The following is a 24,291-nucleotide window of genomic DNA, read 5'->3' on the forward strand; positions in this document are numbered from 1 at the left end:
AGTCGAGTGGAGCACATGGGACCCCATCAAATGTCATAAATCCAGAGTGGGGCAAATGTTTGTGAGCTCGAAAGATAGAAAGAATCTATAGATGCCACAGACACGTGCTTAAGACACAATTCAGTCGGCGATTTGTCATTATTTTGCATGCAACCAACCGGAACCGGAAACGAAAACCAAAGTTGCGCTCCCTCAACTTTGTTCAATTGCGGCAGTTGAATGCCGGTTTGCAAGTTTCTGTCAAGTTTTTCGCGTGTACCAGCAGAACTCGAGAGTTTTCAGCAATGCAGCTGGCTGAGGGGAAACCCATAATGGCTGGACCTCAAACTCTTAACCCTCTGTTGCCCGCTGATAAATGAGCAAGCCATGATTTAGCCAAAGTTGTCAGCGAAATTTCTACTGTTTGTCTTGCGCATTTTGGCAACAATGTCGGAACAGTTGCCAATTTCAGAGTAAAGTAGGAGATGAGGGCAATTGTTGCTGTCTCACTCCAGCGTTAACATTTGAAGTCCTTACACAAAAGGGACCCAAAATGGACATGGTCAGTTGTATGTCCTGTAGTTGCCTTTCGACTTGTGGGTCATGTCGTCGTAGGCTATTAAAAATGCCATTATACTTTAGTGTCAACGAAAATGTTTTGTACTTCTTAAAATAAGTAGTTAAAGAAACTTCAATCTTCAACTGTAATTCATTGTCGTTTTTAAAACTTAAACTGGAATTGTATCTAGGATGTTAGTCAAATATTCCCATCGTACTGAACCCACTTTATAATTCCATCGAGACTATGACTCTGGCTAATTTGATTGAAAAGGGTTCACTTCGCCCCCGTTCCCCGCAGCCCAAAAAAAGCAAAAACAAACGCATAAAATCAACGAAACGAAAAAAGAGATTTATTTTATCAGGACTCAAAGTTCGCCATTTGGACGCCAGTCGGATTTTGGCCAAGTGTGATATCAGCGATTTGACTCGATACAAAAACTAAAATTGAAATGAAAATTAATTAGACAAGTGCCAGTTTTGGACACTTTTGCGATGCTCTCAGCTGTAAATACACGAATATTTATTCAATAAATATATCTAAATTTAACCTTTATTAAAGCCAGTTCACTTACGCAGAAAATTAAATAAATTACATTTGAAGCGTACGTATTGGGTGAATTTGTTTTTTTTTTTTTTTTTCAGTATTTGAACGATGATGTTTTTATTATTTGATCAACGCACTGTTACCCATGCGGCAACTTAATTTGATCTGCTTAAATTATTTTATTTTACAATATGTCTTGGTTACTTAAGACTAACAGATTTTTAATCCTAAAAACGATAGGGAGAATTATAATAGTTGATATAACATAATAATTACTATTTATTTGATTATTCTAATGAATTTTTAAAACTAAGACTTTCTAGGTCAAAACCAGGTCAGGGAGGTCTTGAGGGTGGTGTCGCTTGAGTCTTCTTTTGACTCTAGTCCGAGGGTCAGCATTGACCACAGCTGCTCACTTAGGGAATAATAAATAATGCTTAATTTCGTTTGCCGAGAAACGCTTAGGAAAATTAAAAAAGCCACCAGCATATGCAAAACATTTGAACTTTGAAGTGTTCAGTGCGAGCCGAAGAACAAAGAAAGGATTCTCTGGGCATCTTTATAGGAATTCCTGTGGCCTCCTTTGTCTATTTGTTCGTTCTATTGACAAATGCATAAACAGCGGGCAGTTAAATCCTTGCGGCTCTGCCATTCAGTTAAGCGCACGAATGTGACAATTCGGGCGAATGTCCTTTTTATTATTTGCTCAGCCAGTGGGAAAGGACTCGTGACTCGTGACTTTGGCCGGGTTGATTGGACCACCACCACCACATGCCACTTGGCCTGAAGCGGGTCTTACATTTGTCCAAATTTACACACGCGTGGGCGGTTTCGTTTGCTTTTCGCCCTTTTAACTTGGTTTATTCTTCCTACTAACGATTTCAGTGTCAACTTTCAAGTGCGTATAATGGCATTGGCATTCCCTTCGATTTTGGAATATATAAGCATAATACATTTGCCTGCGACTTTGAGGGCATATCATCTGAATATTTCGGCTGGCAGGAGAAACCCGAATCGATACCTGTCTAATTGTCTAGGTATCAAATGGCGGCTTTTGCCAGCGCGCCAGTTAATTAAATTCCAGCCCGGCCACACGAGGCGTATGTTTGATGTCACCCAAATGCCAGGTGCTCCTCCTGCTCCTCCATCTGCCGCCCAATAATGACGTCCCAGCAGCCAGCTGGGTGTCGGATTTTAGAAGTTCGCCAACTTCTGCTTCCTCGGCAATTAGCTGGCAAAAATCACTGCCTCGAAATGTGGGTGAGCTCTAGGATTACACTTGGTGGTGGCCAACCGAGCGTGTGGATGGGTGGCTCCTGTGGCCTTTGCCAACCGCCAACTGTGATTGCTCCCGAAAGGAGCTTAAAGTCGGTCTCCAGGGGGGTCGTGGTGGGTGTGGATGTGAATGGGCAGGGGGCTGGCGATGGCGATGGCCTGCCTCTTGACCGTTTGCCATAAAGTTGTAAATGCTTAAAATAGACTCGCATATCCGAGGTTAAGTGCGTCGGAGGAGCAGCGTGCGGGTCCAGTGACCGATAATAAACGAACCGGAGGACAGTGCCGCAGGATACGGGAGGTCCTGGCCCGCTTGTATAATTCCAAGTTAATATAAATCAGCAGGTGGTGATTTCTGCTCCGCCAGTTGGCAAAACTTTCGGCCTGCTGGGTAATAATCTGCGTGCCGCATAAGTTTTACCCAAATATTCAAGCATATATTATATTGTTAAATTTATGCATTACCTAGGCATATATATACTACTTACACTAACATAAATCATTGTATACATTAAATTCAGAAATGTCCTTATTGATGGCAGCTTTTAAATGCGTGATTGATGATGGGCCTCTGATATGGATTGAATTTTCATTGCTTTAAAAGAAACAGCACAACTTTCCTTAGTTATTTAATAAGCTAACAAAATAATAGCATATAATCCAAGACAAAATATTTATTTACCCACTCGCTTGGCAGTTTAACACGATATGTAAGCTATTATTTATCCAAATTAAGCCACTAACAACATTCTTAGATGTTATTATTAACATACTTACTCAATCGTTGTGCTTTTCCGGCTTATTATTTGTATCTTATTAGGCCATTTAAAATGCATGGACAGATGCGAGGGGCTTTGAACTTGAATGCTATAATTTCTAGACTATGCCGTCAGCGATGCTAAGGAAAATTCGAGCCTTTTGGCGACAGAACGCCCACGCATAAGCATATTATATGTATGTACGTACGTGCAGGGAGGTGGAAAATTCGAGGAGAAAACTGTATAACTGTATGTGTGTGCGAGTGGCCCCAAAGTGCCCTCATGCTTATTGAGTGCCGATTTTTATGCCCCTAATATGTTTATGTGTGCATGTGTAGATTAGTATACGGTGCCAGGCAATTTACGATTAGCAAGGACCCTCCTTCGTCACACCAATACCCACAGCCTACGCTTTCCCAGTCCCGCCCAGTTCCCTCCCCGGAAAAACCACGCTTTTCATACGGCGAATGCCGTTAAGACGCTCTGCTTTGCACCTCGAGGACTTCGTGTTTACATATGCGACCTGAGCGCCTGAAATCGTTTTATTTATTTACCACGCCAATGTTTCTCCATTTGCCCTTTCCCTTACCCAGAACCGAGAAACCCAGAAGAACCCAAAAACCCACCCACCCATATATCTTCTTAAGGTGCCTAGCATTATTATTGTTATTGCCATTGCCATGTTTGTCTTTGGGTTTGTTTTTATTCGTGTGTGGTGGGGAGTCCTTGAGTTCCTCATTACGAAGAGGTATTTGTTTTTGTGGTTTTGAAGTGTCAAGAAACTTGGCGCTAGTCGAACTTAAATTAATATTAATGGCCATTTAGTCGTGAGCGGTATGCCTATTTAATTGGCTAAATAAAGTCTGGCCACAAAAACAATATAAATTAAGTCACTGAACTGCGAGAAATTGTAATAAAAGTAAATATTCTGTGTGACACGCATTTCGTAAACATACTGAAATATAAAGAGCGCCAATAAATAAATAATAACTGGCTTAAATAAACACAATAAACAAGCCTTGGTATGTAAGCTTTGTATAATTAAATGATGCACATTATAATATTTTAATAATTTGCAATTTAATTTCAGAACCCGCAGAAATCACTGCAGCAAAAGTTAATTACACAAAATGCATTTATTGTTTTTATGCCAGTGCATTTGCAATGTATACTAATTGTATCGATTGAATGGAAATTAATTTATAAGCTAGTATTTTAACTTAGTTTGAGCTGATAGTTTGTGAACCAATAAAGTAAATAGCTTCTTGATCAGGATTACTAGGCATGTCCGTCTCTCTGTCTGTCCGTCAGTCTGTCCGTATAATCGTCGCAATTTCAACCATAAGTCCAGAATTGAATTTCCTTCAGACTAAATTTAAAAATAACAAAAATAATCATCAAAAGATGAGCAAAAATAGCTTGATATCCGAAACCTGAAAGGCAGATGGAATACACAGAAAGTCATGACGCAGTCAAGATGCCCAGAAAAAGGACTCGCCGCCATGGGAGGAGCGACAAACACTTTGGACAGTTAATAAAGCCGGGATAAGCACTCGACTTGGCTGGATGACAACTTGACGTGGTCGCTGAAATGCCGCAATGAGCACCCGAAGCCGGTTTATTAAAAATGAGTAGCGAAAAGATGGCAAAATAAATAGAGGAGTGCTGGGCAAAAAAAAAAGGAAAACAGCTGAGGAATCGCGGGTTGCCAGGCCCAAGATAAGCAAGTCAGTCGCCAGGACATGCAAAAGGAGTCGCAGTATACGAAAAGTCAAAATCCATGGCACGTAGCTGGCAGCAGATCAACGCACTCCGCCGACGCGCTCGACATTTTCATGAGTTAATTTAATTTCTGTATCTGTCGAAACTGTGGCCAAATCCCATAGGCAAAAAGAAGCGAAAGCATTCCCGTAAATAATGGCCCAAATGTGCGTCCGATTTAAGCTGATTGACGTGATGGCACATTTCAATGACACTTACGCCCACAAAATCATCTTCGAAATGGCCGGAAATTGATTCTGGAAACGAGATGAAAAGTTAATGTCGCCTTTGTGAGCCGAGCGAGCAATTTCGTTGAACTAACCCTAACAAAAATCATCTACAGGCACAAGTTTCAATTATAAGTTTATGATTTAAAAATTTCAAACGATTATCAAAAGCAATTCACGTTTAAAGCTATTTGATACTTACAAATCTTTTCATTAAGTGAAAAACTAAAAGTTATTCTTATTCGCTGTCATTAGTTATCATTAGTCCATCCTTAAATTGCCACACAAGATACATTTAGGAAACTACCAGTTTTTCCTATGAAACCCTGCTTAAAAAAGCTTGAAATAAATCAATCAGTTCCACATTTAAAAAAATTCCAAAGCAACATGTCACAAAAAGCAGGATTCATATCTCGATTTTGGTTCAATTTGGGACCCAGAAATTATTCAAAAGGTTTCCGCAGTCAAATCAAACGACTGTTCCATGACTTTTCAAAAACACACGACCATACAAAAAAAAGATGTAAGCGATTTGTTTGAAGTAAATTAGATTAAGTTGTGACTCCGATTTCACCTTTTTGTGCCTCCGGCCAAACCAATTAATCTCCCCAAAAATGTCCCACGCCGAGCCTTAAAACCGCAGGGAGTTTTCCCGATCCCAATCCCAATCCCAATCCCGTTGGCTTTTCCTTTTCTCAGGTCTATCTTCTTATTGTTGCGGTGGGCAAAGTTTTCTTTTAGAGCTCCTTAAAGTTGCCTTTGTAATTTAATTTCCCATCCATTTCGCTGAATATTTTGGGACATTCGGTGACTTTTGCGACCAGCAGACAAATGGAGACAAAGTTTTTAAACGCACAATTTACATTTATTTTCAACTCTATATGCTGGCACATAAAAATGTATTTACAAAGTTTCTCTTGGTCTATTTGAGAGCACACAATAAGTCTAATATAATTTATAGGTAAAATATGTTTAGCTTAAAGCCGCGCCACGGCTGCAATACTTTAGTTTACTTAATGGATTAATTTCCATAGGTGTGGCACAGAAAAATACATCAAAATTCTTAGGTATTTGTTTATTTACATTAAGTAAGGACTTTGTTACTTTTATTCCTTGCCAAAGTTTAAACAAAGACATTTTTAAGTGTTTTTTGATGGCATCTTTTTGGATTTTACATTTTAATTCATGTTTAGTGTAATGTAACCAACGAATTTTATAAATAATATGCTTCAGAAATACTAAGCTGCAAACAAAATACATTTTTCATATTATCTAGGCAAAGAAATAAAGAATAAAGAATAAATTGGAAACTGTTTTTGTAAGTAGTGTGCCTTAAGTTGAAATCATTTCCAATTGTAGATGTAAAATCTTTAGCTTTTAGATACATTAACTTTTGATTTCGATCGAGTGCTAAGAATGAATTGGCTAGCGGTTGCCCGAATTCCTGTAAACTCCGTTTAAATCCAATTCTCCACGATTTCTCTGCGGGATTCAGTTCAACAGCGATTCCTGGAACTTGGCTGGACTCGACCTGGTCTGCTGGCCAATCTCGTTAAGCGGCAAAAATCCATAGGACGGCGGTGCGGGTGATTCATTGTGACCTGGTGCTTGGAGCACGGGCAATGCCAATTCCACGGCTGAAATGGGGGCTCCGTTCTGATTCCCGCCATTTGGCAGGGTGGTTATCGTTGTCTCCTGCAGGCGACAGCTGTCCATTGTGGTGGTCATAAATGATGGGTTCCGGACAAATGAAAACAGGAACAGGGGCAGCACTCACCTGCGGATGGTGCTCTGGTAGCAGGAGTGCCGGGACTGGAAGCGCTTGGAGGCCGTGCTGGTCAGCGAGGTGTCCCGGTGCATGCAGAAGGTGTCGTGCTGGCCGCGCTTCTTGCGCCGTCCACTTGCTCCGCGGCAAAACAGATATCTGGCGGAGAAGAGTGCAGTTTTCGGAACAATGGTTCCGGATTCGCGGGTCAAGCAAAAATATTTCATAAAATTCCTTCACATGGAACGCTTTGTGGAGGTCTTATGTGTTTACACCGAGCAAAATTGGTACGGAGTCTTGTTTAAATCAATTGTGTGAGTCACAAAACATTCTGATTTTTATAAGAATAACTACGTAACTTTGAAAATTAGAGGTACTTTAAATAAATCCGAATCTGAATTATTTGGGAAGAATATTCAATTTAATAAAATCAATATGCGTTAATGAATATCAAAATTAAATATTTGGAGACCTCTATTGTCAGATTTTTCAAAGAATTTCTTCAGCTAAATAAATCTTTAAATAAATGTCTAGCTTATTTCAAAAATGTTCCCAGTGCATGCGAAAGCATCAAAAAATTGCAGATTGCAATTTGAGAGCATAAACTCATATCGAAGGGGAAGTGTGGCAATTGGTACTTGATGGAACAAATATATACACTTTAATGCAAGTTGAGAAAATTGTTAGAAAATTGATGAAATGAAAATTAAAAGAGTGGTTGCAACATATGGCTGGAAAAAACTCATAACATGCATATGGTTTTCATAGAAATAATGTTTTAAATAAAATGAACGAAAATGCATTGAATTGCCTTGCTGTTCTTTTATTTTCTCATCCATCAATTATTCCACCTTCTTCAATCTTGTCATCAGTAGAGCTCCCAAATTGAGTCAAAATTATTTAAAATAACATAACTTAATAACTGCCAAAAGTTTTGAATAAATTAACTTAATAAATGAAAACAACTCCAAAGCGACTACCAACTCCAAAAGGATGACCAACAAACTACGAAATGCGTTGTGCTTAAAGTTGTGGATAAAATCGCAGTGAACTTTCAAGTCACGCATGTTTGCTCAAATGTTTATAGATTTTTCTTTGCTCCTTTGTTATTTAAAAGTTAAGAGTTTTGTATAGAAACAGTGATACAAGTTGAGTTGGCTTACGCTTACAGTTACGGGGCTACAGTTTGTTTATTGATTTGCTAGCGACAGTCGACTGCCGACTAGCGAGTACCGATTGGTCATGCTGTAGCGCTGTTATGCGGCTGGTGGATTGATGTAAACGAACAAATACCTATTGAAATGCTTGCGAAAGGCGCCGCTCACGAAGTACAGGGCCACAGGATTCGCACAGCTGTTGGCAAAGGACATGCAGTAGGCGACGATGCGCAGCACATGCCAGAAGGCATTGTAATCATCCTGGGCGGTGGGCCTGCAAAGACAGAAAACGGATATTAGGTCGCCTATCAGATACCCAGTAAAAGTATTTGCATGATATAATACAAATTTGGTGCTGAGTTGGGTAAAAAGAATTTAATAAGTGTAGTAACATTATATATTATATTTATTTATGCAAATAATATAAGCTCGGTTTGTAGCATTTCATATGCCTATATGCATATACTTTCCGAGTACCCCTTGAAGTGAACACAAACAAACATCGGGATTCAGAGTGAGCAAAGCACCCATAATGGAGATATCGGGGAGAAATTGATTGTCCGACATCCCAGGCGAACAAGTGTCGGACAAATGGCAACAACATTACTCATACGCAGGACCCTTTGTGAGCAGGCACGGCGATATGTGCGCCATATCCTTTGCTGCCGGCAGGTTCCCTTTTATCCGCTTGACAAATTGACTTTCCATCCATTCATTCACGGGCATACACCATGCCCAGTTTAGCACCCCTCCAGGGAGGTGGGTCACAAATCAGAGGACCCAAAGCACTCACCAGAAGTAGAACCAGAGGAAGAAGACGTGGTAGGGCAGAAAGCAAATTCCAAAGATGACAACGAAGGCCAGCACTGTAACAGCCACTTTGCGACGGGCACGAACCTGAAAATAAAAATTAAACACAAACATCAACATGGGTTAATCGGTAATGGGAAAGAAAGGGTATCAATGCCCGCGGTTTCTACACATCTAACATAATCCTCTTAAAAAATTCATCGAAACCAGTAAGCTTAGTGCACAAAATAGCAACAGCAGCTCCATCTAGCGGTGATTATAAAAATCAAAACTCATCGTTTTTTTGAAAAATTCTTGTTATGTACAAGGATGCTGAAAAAAAGTTTTTATATTACATTTACATGTTACATTCTGTTTTAAAAATATAATATACCCTAAAATTAACGCGTCACGAGTATAAAAATTAAACACAATGTTGTACACCGTTCTACAATTTAAAGTTGAAGGACCATAAAGTTTGAGTTTTTTTTAAAAATTTGAGAAAGCGGAAAGTCATTGACAATTGATGAAAGCTTAAGCAAAGTATATCTACAAACAAAAGAAACGAAAAGTTCGAGCAACCCAAAAGAAATTAAAAGTTCGCATAAAATACTTTTTGTCAGCATTTTCTGGTGTTTAAACATTTCACTTCGTACACAATGCCATTGACTTTCTTTTGAAATGTCATGATTCATGAATGCTGTAAAACAAAATAACATAAGCAGAAAGTCAATTGTAAAAAGGCAACAAAAAATGAGAACAAACTGTAACCAACTGACAACAGAATACGTAATAAATTAAACTTTTGAAATAGATATTATCATGTTGTAAATTTCATTGAGACAGCACGAATGAATACGAAAGTTATTGATAACATCACCAACAAAAAGTTGGTCAATTTATTCCTTTGAATTTCCGAGCGGCAGTCCAGTATGAATATTTTATGCTATCCAACTGAATGGAAAAAGTTTTTGCACACATTTTTTTACGAATGCAGTTTGGCGAGAACTGTCTAATTCACTCTACCTTTTTTCGACAAAATGGACTAAATGATTGATTTCAATTGGTGGTACTTATGAATTCTGTAAATGGTAAACATAAATTGAATTTCGACTAACCTGACGCACAGCTCCCTGAATTTCACCAGGAACACTGGCCGAATACATCAAATGGAGGGCGATGAGCACGTAGAAAACTGCTATGACGACCAAAGGAATGGCATAGTACACCAGGAAGTGCAACAGGACCATGGACTTGGCGTAGTTGATGCCCCACTCCTCCGGATACGGATAGCAAATGACTATGGACTTTTCGTTTATGCCGAGATGCTGCCGGAACGGAAAATAACATAAAAACGTATTTTGGCAATGGAGGGATGAGCTACCTTCAGGTTACTTCCAATTAGAGCTGGCAGTCCGCAGAGTATGGCCAGCAGCCAAATGGATACCGCGGTGGCCAAAGTCATTCTAGTGGCCCGACGACCACCTCCTGCCAAATATAAAAGCAATACAAATAAGAAAGGAGTTAAAAAAAGGAGGATACTTCATATAATTATGTTCTTTCTGTCACTTAAGCTGCCACAGACCGCGAATTTGAACTCACCATGAGCGTGAAACTTCCTCAAAGGATCCACGATGGCAAAGTAGCGATCGCCGGATAACGCAGTCAGCGTAAACACTGACACCCCGATGGACACATCCTTCATGAACTCCGACAGGCTGCACAGGAAGCTGCCATATGGCCAATACTCAACTGTGTAAACTGTGGAGGCGAGCGGCACTGTGGTTATGATAACCAGCAGATCGGCCAGGGCCAGTGATAAAATGTAGCTATAAGAAATTTATAAGTAAATTTTAAACTAAAATATACTACATAATAAGACGAATTACGAGTTGAGCCCAAATCTTTAAGGTTACTCATGCCAAAGCCATTTGTGTTCATCAACCGTTCATTTTGTGTTCATTTAGCGTTCATCTACTATTCATTTTCCGTCCACAATCTGTTCATCGTCCGTTAATCGCCAGAGTATCGACATTTTCTGAATTTATGCTTAACTTTTTGAGATAAACAGGCTGACTTTGCAGCGGAGTTAGCTCATCTTTTGGCGCCGCACGTGTCCTTGTCACATTTTAGTGTGATAAAAATGTGGCACCCCGTTGATTTATGTGTGCCAAACTTTTTAGGGAGCTGTACATAGCTGCTGACTATGGGGTAATACAATGACCATTAAAATTGATTTATCTAGCATAAGCCATATTAAGTGGAATGTAAATTCTTCGTCGCCCAAAAAGACAAAAGAAGGCGAATTTCACTATTTATTTTAACTGGGTTTTGGCATCTGCCACCGCACACTTGAGGCCAGCGAACGAATGGTGCTCAGTGGCACTTCCAATTCGGCCCGTGATCTCATGCAGTAATTCCGACTTTATCCAACCTCGCCGTTTACCATAAATAAGCTGCATGTGGCACTTTGTTTGCCACGTTCTCTGGCCGCCGCTACGGAAATGCAACACCAAATTACGTTTTTGTGGCCCCGGCAAAGCCGATAAGGGTCCTTTGATATCCTGGCCAGGCTCTTGGCTTTTAAAGCACCAAACTTGGCTCTCACCAATTTACCACCAGGGCAACGAAATGCAATTTCAGCGTAATTTGATCAGTTGACATTTGCTTTCGTCTGCGAGTTTTATGTGAGTTAAGCTTAATGCAAAATCGTGTTGCCTGCAAACTCACACATTTATCCGCATTTCATCTGGCCACGTTTCAACATCCTTTAGCAAACGAAAGTGGTAGCAGCCATGTGGCAAAACAATCTGGCTTTAAGCGCAAGTGGCGCAGCTTTTCAGGCCGCATTGACCGCTTGGGCCAACAAAGTGGAATGTTTTAATTGGCCGGCATTGGCCCACCCTTTACCCACAAGGTCGTAGCCTTTAATGATGAACGCGTGTCGCTAATAAACTACTTCACAATGCCAAAGAGTTGCCACGAGAAACCGTTGTGGTTCGAGTTATTTATTTTAAGACTTGCGAAAATTATTGTGAAAATTATTAAGCCACTTTAAGTCATAGGAATCTCAAAGGAATTAAAGCAAAGCCATTTAATATTATAATTTAATTAGCTCAGGTTTTCATTCATTCGTACATTCTTAAGTGCATCAATATAAATTCTGACCAAACTCGCTTTGAAACGATTTAACCTGAAGCAATTCAATAGACTTTGCTTTATAGTTTCCAAAAATGTGCGAGCATTTGTGAATGGAAGGAAACAAGGCAGTCACAATAAATGCCTGAATATGCCAACTGGCTTCCTTTGGTCTCAAAGTGCTCGTACAATTCATTTTCGTTTGCCCTTAAGGACTTACTTTGGCTTCCCGGAAAGTAGGCAACATCTCGTTTATGTAAGTCACATAAGGTTTTGTTATTGTGCCCGCCTGAAAATCATATTTATCTCGTTCGTAAGCCTGGTAAAATAACTTGATTTATGACACACTACGCTTTGGGGTACGTACGATATATGTATGTACGAGTATGTACATATATGTATGTACCAAAATCAACCCCGACATGACTAATTAGTTATGCCATTTTCCTGTTCGTCGTCTGTGAAAACATCAACAGCTGCCAATCGATCTAGATATACATATATGTGGGTGCATATGTGAATGGGAAATTTTAAGCAATTTCCATGCGGAGGCGGCAACGACATTACCATTATCATCGCCGCCTGGCAGCCTCTTCCTCTTCCACTTCCTGTTCCTCTTCCTGCCTGCCACTTAATTAAACGATGGTCTGGGGCAGGACTATTTTCAGGCACTGTTCTTGGCCAACTCGTGACATTTGCCTTTTGCATGCATAATTTGGCACAGACTCTTCGCTGCCAGGCGTGTGGCATATAATTAAATTCAATTTAATTTGCACGTAAATCAAAAAGACATTTTCCAACCAAACGATCGGAACTGGTGCCACGACTAGTTCATACCCTATAAGGGTACATAAGTTGAACTTCATATTATTAGTAGTAGGTGCAACTTCCTGGCTTAGCTGTTTCATCTTAAACTTTATGACAAACTAAACTTTTTTATATATATTCATTCTTTAGCAGCTTATAAAAATATTTGATACACCAATTCTATTTTCCGTCCACCATTAGCTGTATCTACCCACCCTAAACCCAGCTTTTTCGAAGTTATGAAAACTTTTCCCCTGGGAACTCACGTGTTTGGAACATTTCGCATCTGTCGCACACTGAGGAAGACCACAATCAAAGTGCCATTGCCCAGGACACCGACCACGAAGATCAGGGCGAACAGGATGGGCACGATGTACGTTTCCGGTCGCCGGCCGTAGGGCACGTAGGGTGTCTCGGTGGTGGCCAGTTCGCTGTAGTTCTCGGAGGAGCCGGTGTCCAGGAGGGGCCATTGTGTGGACTGGCTGACCACCATGGCCAGATCCCACAGCGTCTCGGTGACATTCGGCATGTGGGTTAGGGCTGTGGGGGCTTCACCCGAAGTGTCCAGGCCGATGTTCATGGCCAAGTCCGTTTCCATGCTCACCAAGTTGGCTATCATCTGGGCGAAATGTACTCAGTCCGCTCAATTTCCCCTCGTTTAATGCCCGTTTCCTTGCCCAACAAAACGGAAATTGTTTAAGCCAACATGATTAATTTGATTTTTTCATGGCTCGTTGGCTTGCTGCATTTTTGCATCCAATTCCGTACAGCTGAAAGTAGGGGAAAAACAATACAATTTGTTACATGAAATTGATTCAATTTGCTTTCTGTTTTGCTTTAATGGGTTTGTAGAAAATGCAATTATTCGGTATTAAATTCTGGCTGCCCAATAGTCCAAAAATGCTGTGCATATTTTCAATGCTATTAAATGGTTGATTCCATTCGTGTTTGTTTACTTTTCATATATTTGCTGTGGGATCAATTTATTGGTTTTTGTTCTATGGCAAACAAATTTCTATTGTTTTAAGGCGAACCTGAACACGGAAATCGAAAGGCTAAATTAAAGTTTAATTGAACTTTATTTTCTTGGGATCTATAAAATGTCAATTGTTGTCGTTATTGCAAATATTTCAAGCAGCAGCGACATAAACTGAATAATAATATTGCTTGAATGGTTTAAGCTGAATTTAAAATCATTGTGCCTTTGTGCAAATTAAATTGAATCGCAAATTTCGCAAGCTTCATTACAAATATCATTTAAATTTGAGATACATGTACAAAGGATGAACTTTTTATCTAATCTGCTGCTCTGTCGTTGTGTGATTTATTCCATTTGCGATTGAAGTGCATTTGTTCTGCAACTAAACTGTATAATTGCATCGCAGATGCACATTTGCACATTTTCGCGGGAAAGGATTTCAGAAATGCGCTCGTTCGTTAATTAAATGCTTCCCTACAGCTGGCTAATTTGGTATTCCCTTTTTCGAACGTTTAACCCAAAACACGTGCTAAGTTTCCATTAAAGCCAAGCAAGTGAAAATCGGGCCATGAGCAGCAAGGGGCTTTATGTAACAGATTTATGGCTGCGGCATGGAATTTCTTATCAACTTGATGGGGCTGCTCCTTGGCTGTCCTGCCCCCGTTCGACACTTCAAGGAATGCATATCCTGTCATTACATTTCCAGCCATTAACCACACACACACCCACACACAACAACCACACATCGAGTTACAGTGACTCATAAAATGTAACTGACGCCCGAGGAAACTTCAACGACTTGGACGCAGGGCCAGGAAAATCTTGAGTGCGGAAAAACTCTGCGTAATTGAAATCTGTGCATTCGGCTTTCCTTTCCTTTCCTTGCGCCCTGCCTGTCATTTCGTTGACATACAAAATTATGAATGGTCTGCCCCATCTCATCCAGGTGAGTGTAAACATCCGCCGGAATCTTTAGTCCACCACTTTGCACTTTCCTTTCAGCTGCATGAGGCCATCAGGCGGATGCGATGGAAAATTTGATGCAGAAACTGTAAAAACAGATGCCTTTAAAAATCAAATCCGGTATGAATGCATAAATACGATTTGCATAAACCGAGTGAGGCTTTATTTCGATGCCACAAAGTTGCTAAAGTGCTGGCTTCTCCTTGGACCGGGATATGTGTGCTAACTTTTCGACTCAGGATTTTATTTAGCTTTAAAATCTGAAAGTGTGCTTGTTTCAAGTTAATAGCCAACAAGTAGCAGTGAATTGAACTCTGGCTAAGACTAATTAAGCCAAATTGTGCTGACAATCAATTGGAAAAAACTATCTGCAAAAGTTTCGCTTATTCCATTAAAGTTTACTTGGCCAACTCAGGTAAACAAGAAGAGTAGGTTACCGAGTTTTTAACAATTAGTTAGAGTCTGAAAGTTTTTTAGTTCCAGGAAATTAATATGCCATCGATGGCAGCTCTCATAAAAACAATTGGTTTTTAATGAGTTTGCGATGCAATTGAGAGCAAGCTAATTACACGGGGTAATAAAAAGGCAACTAATGAAAGCAAAGTAAAGGCTAGTCAAACAATTAAGTAATAATTATTTGCTAAATGAGCTTTGTGTTGATTTAATAGATTATGGTAAAAATTTACTTTTGCTTTGTCACAAACAAATGAAGATCACAAATAAATGTTATTTGAATTTAATTACTTTCGTCGTAAGCCCTTTCTCGTTCATCATTTATGAAATGAAAAGAAAATTAAATTTGAGCTTGCTGCTTTTCTTTTGATTTTCAAAAACTTTTCGTCCTGTTTTCAATGGCCATTTCATATTTACTAGTTCGTCAGTTCGTTAGACTTTCGAGAAGTCTGTGCACTTCGAGTAACTTGAGTTGAATTAAATTTTCCATTGTTGACCTAAAGGGCTTCTCCAAGAATTGGTCCAAAAATTGAGCTGGCGAAATTCGCCAAATACCTGAATATGCAAATAAAGTTAGAGAACAAAGGCATACTAATTAAGAAATTTCGAGCAGTCGCAAATCGCTGAATTATATTCAAAAACTGAAACCGACTGCCCGATGAGCCTGTTGAAATGTCAACATTGTTCGCCATTGTTTGTCGCCCAGCGTAATTAATTTGTTAACTAAATGTTAACACAAGTGGGTGGTGTTGGGTTGCGGTCAGGTTTATTAGCACAACACTTAGCTAATTGAATTTTGACACTGACTACTAGGCCAAGTGATAAATTATGCCCTTTAAAGTGCCACGCATCACACACTTAATTCCCAGCTCTAACGATAATGGATATATTTGGGCACCCAGTGCCATTAGAGCGGCAAATAAACCTGTTAGCCTATATCAATAACTGGCTTACAGCACAAGTTCACAGCGAAGTGCCGTGATTTATGGCATCCAGTGGCCGGCAGCAGTCCGCTTATCTGGTGACCATCTGGATGTCAACTATTTACGGACTCCCAGCGAACGGGTGACCCACGATTTGTTACCCTGATCATTTGGTTTGACACAGTTGAAACTAAGAAGACAGGGTAAGATAAATAGCCTATCATAAATACGAACTGAAATCAACTTTTGCAATATTTTGCAAGTTGTTGTTTGGACTTCGTATTGAAACGGCGTGATATCCTGGAATTAGTTATACTATTCTTTTATACTATTTGTTTCATGCTAAACAAATAGTTTGAATAAATAATACCTTGTAAGCTGAAGGTTTCTCTTCCTACCATAAAATTTAACTCAATTTCCAGGGTAGCTGTTAGTCACCACCCTCCACGCACTGCTTGTAACATTTGTGGCTACATGCTCACGAGTGCTTTTGATAAATCAATGCAATTTATCAGTAGTTCAGCTATGGACACACGCCACTTAAATGCCTCGCACTCGAATCCCGCGATCCGGAGGAAGTGGGGGGCACCAGCATAGGTGCTGCTATCCCAGCCCACTGGAAGCATGTTATCACACGGCAGACAGTCGGCCCACGTTGCCAAGCATTTGGGCATCGAGCTGAATCTTATCTCATGGTTTTTAGGACTTAGTGCGTCTCCATGATAAATGCAGTTAAGTCGGGATTGTTTTGGGGACAAAGGGCGCGCTGGAAACTCGCAACGCCGCATGAATGTTGTGAATAAATAACGCGGGTGTTTTGGACACTCGTACTCCAACACGAAAAACAAAAAAAAGACATAAGAAAGATGAGCTCTTTTCCATTTTTCAGTTATGCAGGAATTGTTTTCGCTTTTCATATGAAATATGCGTAAAAAACGGGGAGACAGGCTTTACCAAAAAGATTTGCGATTGGCCATTTGTTTTGCCGCATGTAATTGAATACCCGCGCGCCTGATATTTATTTATTTATTTATGCAAATGTAATGAAAGGAAAATACGATGTTCAATCATTTATTCCTGGGAAAAAGCTTAAATATAGCTGAGTAAATTTGATGAATTTTGATATCTGTTATATTTTTAAAATCTTGTGATATTGCAGCCTTAAAGCTTGTGGCTTTTTCTTAATGCAGAGTTTAATGGCACTATAATTTAAGTCGGATTATGGATATATAAGTGTACCCAAATACCCGCATGTTCGAGCATTAAGCATCCACTAAGAAGTGGTGATAAAAAATCAAATATAGGCGACCCATAAGCCATTACAGAACAAAGTCCTTGTTGTTATACCCTTTAATAGTAAAGCAAAAGGGGTATATTAGATAGAGGCAACACATGTAAAAGGTAGAAGTATGCATAAACATTCTTAAAAAGAATCATGAGTCAAGTAGATCCAGACAATACTCATTTTTCTCTGCACACCCTTAGCTGACTAATGGGTATATGTTAGTCGAGCCACTCGACTAACTCATTGTAATTCCTCCCAGCCGCCATTTCAATATATTATTTTTCTCGCCTTTATGAAAATTGTTTTACCAATTCGCACTTAACGCCTTCTGTGCGTTGGAAGTGGGTTTAAAATAAAGCCATAAACGATGGCAGGATTTCCGTTGTCATTATCTAGATAAATTATTTATGTAATCGCGCGTAACCATTATTTTTATGAAATTTCTATTGCCCGCGGTCTAGAAACAATTTTCCCCATCCGCTCACCAAAATCGATTGTCATAGGAAAATTCGCGATAGGAAAACCAGGAGAACAGTGCTATCATATTTGCTGAAAAGAATGTAATAAAAGCGAGCCCGCAAAAGTGGGTGTGCTCCGTGCCCCAATCACAAAAAAAAAAACTTTAAATTACCATCAAAGTATACCCTTTCATATATACCCTAATAAGCAGTTGGGATCCCGACAACGCAATTAGATTTTCGTTGTCGCAATCAGAGTGCATTACTATGTCTGACTAAAACTTTGTCGGCAACAAACAATTTCAATTGCCTGACAACTGGTGGGCATATGAAACACTGAAAAAAATTACACATCAAAATATAGATATATGAATTTAAGAGTTTTTATGCTGAGTATCTAATATAATTTATATTATAAATTAATTATTTTTTTATAGATTTTGTTAGTAAAATTTTGAATGATTTATTAACCATTTTATGCACAGAACAAGTTCTTTGGTAAGTTAAATTTTTTTAACTACATAAAAATTCAAAAATTTAAATTTTATTTCTTCATTAAGTTGTCTTTGCTAATAGAAGTTGTTAAGATTTATGACTTCATTTTTTAATACTATCAATATATACATTTTTGTTGAGTTGAATAAAGTTTTAATTCGCCAGCTTTTTGGGTTTTTTAATTAAATTATTATGCTTGTCAGACTTCTTTTGGCATTTAATAATATTTGATTTTCCCAGTAGACTGAATCACAATCCACTGGATTTTCTGGTAAACTTTCTGCAATTTAAAAGGACTAATTGCCCGCTAAAAAGAGCCAATTTTTCGCCTCGTTCTGTTTTTTGCTTTTCTCCATTTTTTGTTTGTTTTTTTTTTTTTTTTTGGAAGGACTAAAGAGTCCTTTGCACGTATAAATGGAGTGTCCGACACTTGATTTATATACTTGAGTAATGGATGTCGCACACATAAAGTCGACTGGACAGAGCTTTTTGTAGCTGCGGGTGACAATTTAAAAAACAAAATGGAATTGCCAATGCGTTGAATAGAAGAATGCAAAATACTCTACATTACTTCAATTATTTGATCATAAACCAATATTTAAATGTGCTATATTATTGAAAGTATTATTTATGGTTGAAGAAACTGATGAGGCTTATAGATAAAAATTGAAAACAGGTCAAGAGACTTTTGGTTTCCTCATCAATGGAAGTATATCTACCATGTCCTTTTTTCGTAGCCTACTTTCAGGCGTCTTTAAACGATTCGCGTTCAATCTTTCACACGCGGACAATTTATTTTTTTGCTTACATCTCTGCCTCTCGTTAATTTAAATTTTATTCTATTTTTTGCCCAACTGCCAAGCACTTTGCATACAATTGAACATTCACCCCCGCGCCCACATAGTCCTTAATTTTCTCGTGTTTTTCCCAGGCTTTTTCTTTTTTTTTTTGTAGTTTGTTGACATTTCTTTGATGGGCGTAGAGCAGCTTCATTATTCAGCAACAGCTGCTAGGTCAGGGGGTTTTAGAACGAAGGGTTGAGGGAGGGAGGTGGGCGGTGTCAACACCCCTGGACGCATAAATTTGACTCACTGACTGACGGACACGCCGCACTTATGCCTCAATCCATCGTGCCTACACCCCCTCGTGGCATCAGCACATATATCATTTTCATTTTGTAATTTGTCTCCCTCCCCCCGGCCATTGGTTTTCCGCTTTTCCGCCCGACTTTAGGCATTTCGCCGCGTCACGGGCCATTTTGTGCACAATGGCCCACAGTTAATTGGTTGGGTGTTGCCCATTTCTCTGGGAGCTGGGATACTGGGAGATGGGAGCAGGGATACTGGTACCAGGCTCCGTCGTCCTTCGTCCTGGTCTCGCTGTCGTCGGTGTCAGGAGCGAGGTAGGCGCCTCATATTAAATTACATGACAGCTAACATGAGGTGCTAACTTCCCCTCGGCGAGCTCATTAAATGTGGAAAATAAATGGCAAATGGGGGCGTGCCTTCACTCGTGAAAAATACGGCCAATTCTGTTTTAACTGATGCAATTTTAATCATTTTCCCGCGATTTACATTCAGCTTGTCAGGGCATATGACTAATTACTTTGATTAAATACATACATATTTCATTTTAAATTTTAGAAAAGAGTTAATGAGTTACTAAATAAAAGACATTAGGCAATTAAAACCCTATTCATTTTCAAACATTTTAAAAATATTTGCATTCCTCATTAGAACTTTATGTAAATTTCACTCGAAGAATTACCATTTTGAGCACAAAACTGCGATTTAAAGGCTTAATATTGTTTAATACAATTAAACCATAATCTTCAGATTTGAAACCCTCGTAATTGAAAATCTAACAACCAAAGAATACAAAGCAATAAATTAATTTGGCCAGAATGCTGCAAGTTAAGTCATCGCACACTTTTCAAATTGGATACGAAGGGAAATTAATTAATTCCAAGCGTGCGCGCTATCAGAAATGCTCCTCCTCCCAGGAGCAACTAACTTCAGGCGATATAAGTATAAGTAAAATATTAAAAAAACGTCTGTTTGCCCCTTCGGTTACTTAATTAATGAGTTGATGCAGCAGTGCAAATATGCATAACTTTTTAGAATTCCATGAGCTGGAAGGGCAAAAAGTCGGAAAATGGTAAAACAGGGTGGTATTCCATTTCAAATGCAACCTTTGTGCAATGCGGGAATTGTGGTTTCGTGTTACGCACAACCTAATAATGCTAATTGCATATCCGTCCGTTCTGGCTTTCGACTTTCAACTTGGCTAAATGGAGAGCCACTCTTCGGATTGGCAAGGGGTTGGATCCATTGCAATCCATTTCGTTATAAGCTTATGCAAAAATGCACGAGATCCTAAAGTGGTCTCAACCATTATGAGAAGGTATTAATTACTAAAGTGTTTTGGAAAATGTATTGTTAGGCGAATCGTTCTTCTATAAATGGTCATGTTTTTGTAGGTATAAATAATACATCATAAAATATATGTACAATTGTAACAATCTATATTTTCCATCTAGCTACAGAAAAGTTCTTTTTCCCTTGGGTAATTATATCATTTGCCATTTGCAGATGCACAGACATCCACTGCTAATAACTTTTCTTGGTAAAGATTTGAATCTGGAGGACAACAAGACTGTCAATGTCCAGAGTCCTTTGGACAAAAGCATCGGAAAAAAGCAGGAGTGAAAGTGAAAGCAGGAGTGAAAGTGAAAGTGAAAGAAAAGTAAAGGCCAGAAGTGAGAGACAAAGGCACTTGAAAAGTTCCGCATCATTACACGGGTGTTTTGTGGTGATTGGCTTTTGTATTGGGATGATCTCTGGCCACGCCCCCAATGCAAACAAAAACTTCAACGAGTATTGAGATTGAGATTCCGGGCAGAAATGACAGTTTGGACCAGCTCAGATCCAGACACTTGAAGTGACGACGTGTTGTGTTTGCCCAAACGAACGAACTTTTCCAACTAAAACAAAAGGAGGAAAACTACGTATGTATCTAACATTTCAATTTAAGTTCGCCGAGAGTTTCCTTCGCTGCTGCTCCTGCCCTTGATTAACTACAAACAGCGTGTGCCCGTGGATTCGGCTCCATTTCCACCTAATTAGTTGCAATTGTTTGCCGCCTTAATTCACTTCGTTCCGACTGTGACGCGCACACATGGCGTATGCGCATTATAAAAATTTATGACTCATAGAAATTAAACGACTGTCATTCGTGTGTATTAGCCGGGCGAAATTAGTTTGTCCTAGCAGATCCCAGACGACCCCAGGAGTTTGAGGTCTATAAATGGTTGGGAATTCGAAATGGGTGCGGTTAGCAGGGTTTTCTTTGGTTTTCCGGGAAGAACAATAGCGACGCAACAAAACGCGAAAGATGCATATCAAATGGTTGCCAGCATAAATCAAAGGTAACCCAAATACATAAATATCATGCTATAAACATGTTTATAGGCCGGACTTCTGGGGAGTTGAATAAAGAAACCTTATCTAAGCAATTTCGCTTGTTCATTTGTATATTTCTCCCCTTTTGGGCGCCGCTAAATAATGTATAAATTTGGCCTTTAATTGAACTTTTCGCAGATAAGCAGTCAATAAATCGAGAATGTAAAATGTATTTGCTTTTACGCGGCTTTTCGCTATATATATATATATATGTATTTTTTTTCGTTTTGTTTTTGTAAGATTTGCCAACGAAAATTTGGCAAGGTGCTGATATTGTTTAATTCGTAGGCACCTTAAATCAATCCATTCAACAGAATAACATTCTCGAAATCACACCCATATGCTTCTGTACCATATTCATGCATTTGTTTACATAGTTTTTGTTTAATGCTGTCGCGTCGGTTAATTGTAAACAAACTTACTCAATGGACTGACTAGATGGACGGATCGTGTCCAGGAGCACGCCCCATTTAAATATATACGTATATATATAGACAATTTCAGCGATTAGATGCGAAGGAAGACTATATTTTCCAAGAGCTGACAATTTGTTTTGCCTCACAAGTTTTCCCGATCGTGAGGCCACGCTAATGGCACCTTAAAGCCACGTTAACGCATCCAGCTGCCCAAAAGCAAACAAATGGCTACCACAACCGATGCACTCTGGGATTCCGCCTGCATTTTTATTTCCCACCCAGTCATTTTTGTGCATTCTCAAGTGTTCCTGTCCATGGCTTTAGCTTGTTTTGGGGGTTTTTCCCTGGTTTTTCATTAGCTTGGGAGTTTCCGTCCTGTGGCACAGTGCAGCATGAAAAGGGTGTTGCCCAAATCCCCGAATAAAACATGAGCTCAAGATTCTGATTACGACTGTAACCTTTATGTCTGCTCCTCCTAAATTGAAATGAAAAACACGCAGAATTTATGGTGCATGGAAAGAAACTATTCTAATTTAAAACCATTACTTAAAAAACAATCTATTCGCAAAATAGTTTTGTCGTACATGGTCATTAGTTTTTATTATAATAATTAAAATATTTTCAAATTAAGGTAAGGCAAATTATAAAAAATGCATTAACATTAAGTTATACAAATATAATATTATTGAATAAGAAATACTTTTTTTCACGAAAAGACTTAGCTAAATATAAACTAATTTTTTCTGTGTAATGGATGACCACAATTTGAATGACAAGGAGTGCAACGGTTTTGTCAATAAAAACTGAATTAAAATGGAGGCAGGAGTGTTGTAGTAGTTATAAGGAATTATTCATTGAAATTGCGTAACTCAACATTTGAATTCAATCAACAGGAAATCTATTCTCGAGCAAGGGCAGCAATCGCATTTAAATGGAAATTTCTATGGTCTGTTTCGAGCATCGGTTTTGAAAATATCCAACCCATATTCAGGATTTATGGGGCCGCACTAGCCGTAACAATCCAACGGAAAACGGAAGCAAAATAAACAGCACAAAAGCGTAGCGGAAACAGAAACAGAACCCCAGGAAAAAGGGGCCCGTTTTTGCCGATTTGGATGTATGTAAATGCATATAAGCTTTGGCATCCACACACAATTTACGATTGCAGCTGCAGTTTCGGAGGAGTCAAGAAGCGGAAACCTGTACTATTTCACGGCCCCTTTACGGATTCAAATGTCGATAGGCGGACAGGGAATTTATGGAGCTCTCATCAATTTCTTCGGATAATAAAGCCGCCATATGCACTCTCGAATGTCAGCTGTCGAAAAGCCAGGAAAAGGGCGATTACGCGAGATTAAACGATCAATTTTTAATTTGCCTCCTCCGAGACCGCAGATATACACATTTCCATCAATCTGCAGTTATTATATATTATGCTTACATTTGCGTTAAAGTGTTGTTTTCCGTGTTTCTCGTGTTTTCAAACGATTCCGGGCGTCGCATCTCATTTAGGATGCCACTTAAACAGGATGTGGATGGGCAGAGCACATGCCACGCACACACCGCACACTTGGGCCAAATTTTGTTTACACCGTCAAGACACAACACAACACACACGGGGAAGAATTGAAATGAATGAATTTATTGAATTCTTTTTAGCGGGCCGCAAAAGCACTTGAGACTCTATCGTCGGATATTGGCATCAACGCTGCCAAATCGCCGAGTACATCCGAAAAATTGAGTTTTTGAACTTGAACTGTCCGTCGGCGCGGAGGAGAGAACGCATGCGACTTGTTGGCGCGCGCGAAAACGTTTGGCTTGGTTTTGCTTTGGCCTTTCCTTGGCTGCCTGGCTGCATGTTGGCCGGACCAATTGATCCGGAGATTGGTTGGGGCGCCAGAATGGGAACCCCACTCTGTTTGGCTAAGAAATGCCGGCTCTTTTGCACGCAAGCGCAGCAACATGTTGCTGGCGACTTCAAATGTTGCAGCACACCAATGCAACACCTATGTAAGCTTGATCACAGATTATCATTTTTACAGTATTTTTAATAGTTACTTAAATGACCACTATTTCATTTTTATGATATATTTGCTA

At 39.4% G+C, this 24,291-nt stretch overlaps 1 protein-coding gene across 1 annotated transcript; it reads right to left on the reverse strand.

The window, feature by feature from the left end:
- Positions 1-5,973: 5,973 nt before the first annotated feature.
- Positions 5,974-23,998, reverse strand: LOC6609645 (neuropeptide CCHamide-1 receptor). Its single transcript, XM_002034283.2, has 9 exons — positions 23,636-23,998; positions 13,028-13,531; positions 10,419-10,645; positions 10,201-10,304; positions 9,935-10,144; positions 8,821-8,924; positions 8,164-8,301; positions 6,883-7,029; positions 5,974-6,813 (listed from the first exon to the last, which is right to left on the reverse strand). The coding sequence occupies exons 2-9, from the start codon at positions 13,378-13,380 to the stop codon at positions 6,597-6,599; spliced, it is 1,500 nt and encodes a 499-aa protein (XP_002034319.1). The 5' UTR covers positions 13,381-13,531; positions 23,636-23,998; the 3' UTR covers positions 5,974-6,596.
- Positions 23,999-24,291: the final 293 nt, after the last annotated feature.

The sequence above is a fragment of the Drosophila sechellia genome, chromosome 2R, assembly GCF_004382195.2.
Source record: "Drosophila sechellia strain sech25 chromosome 2R, ASM438219v1, whole genome shotgun sequence".
Classification (NCBI taxonomy): domain Eukaryota; kingdom Metazoa; phylum Arthropoda; class Insecta; order Diptera; family Drosophilidae; genus Drosophila; species Drosophila sechellia.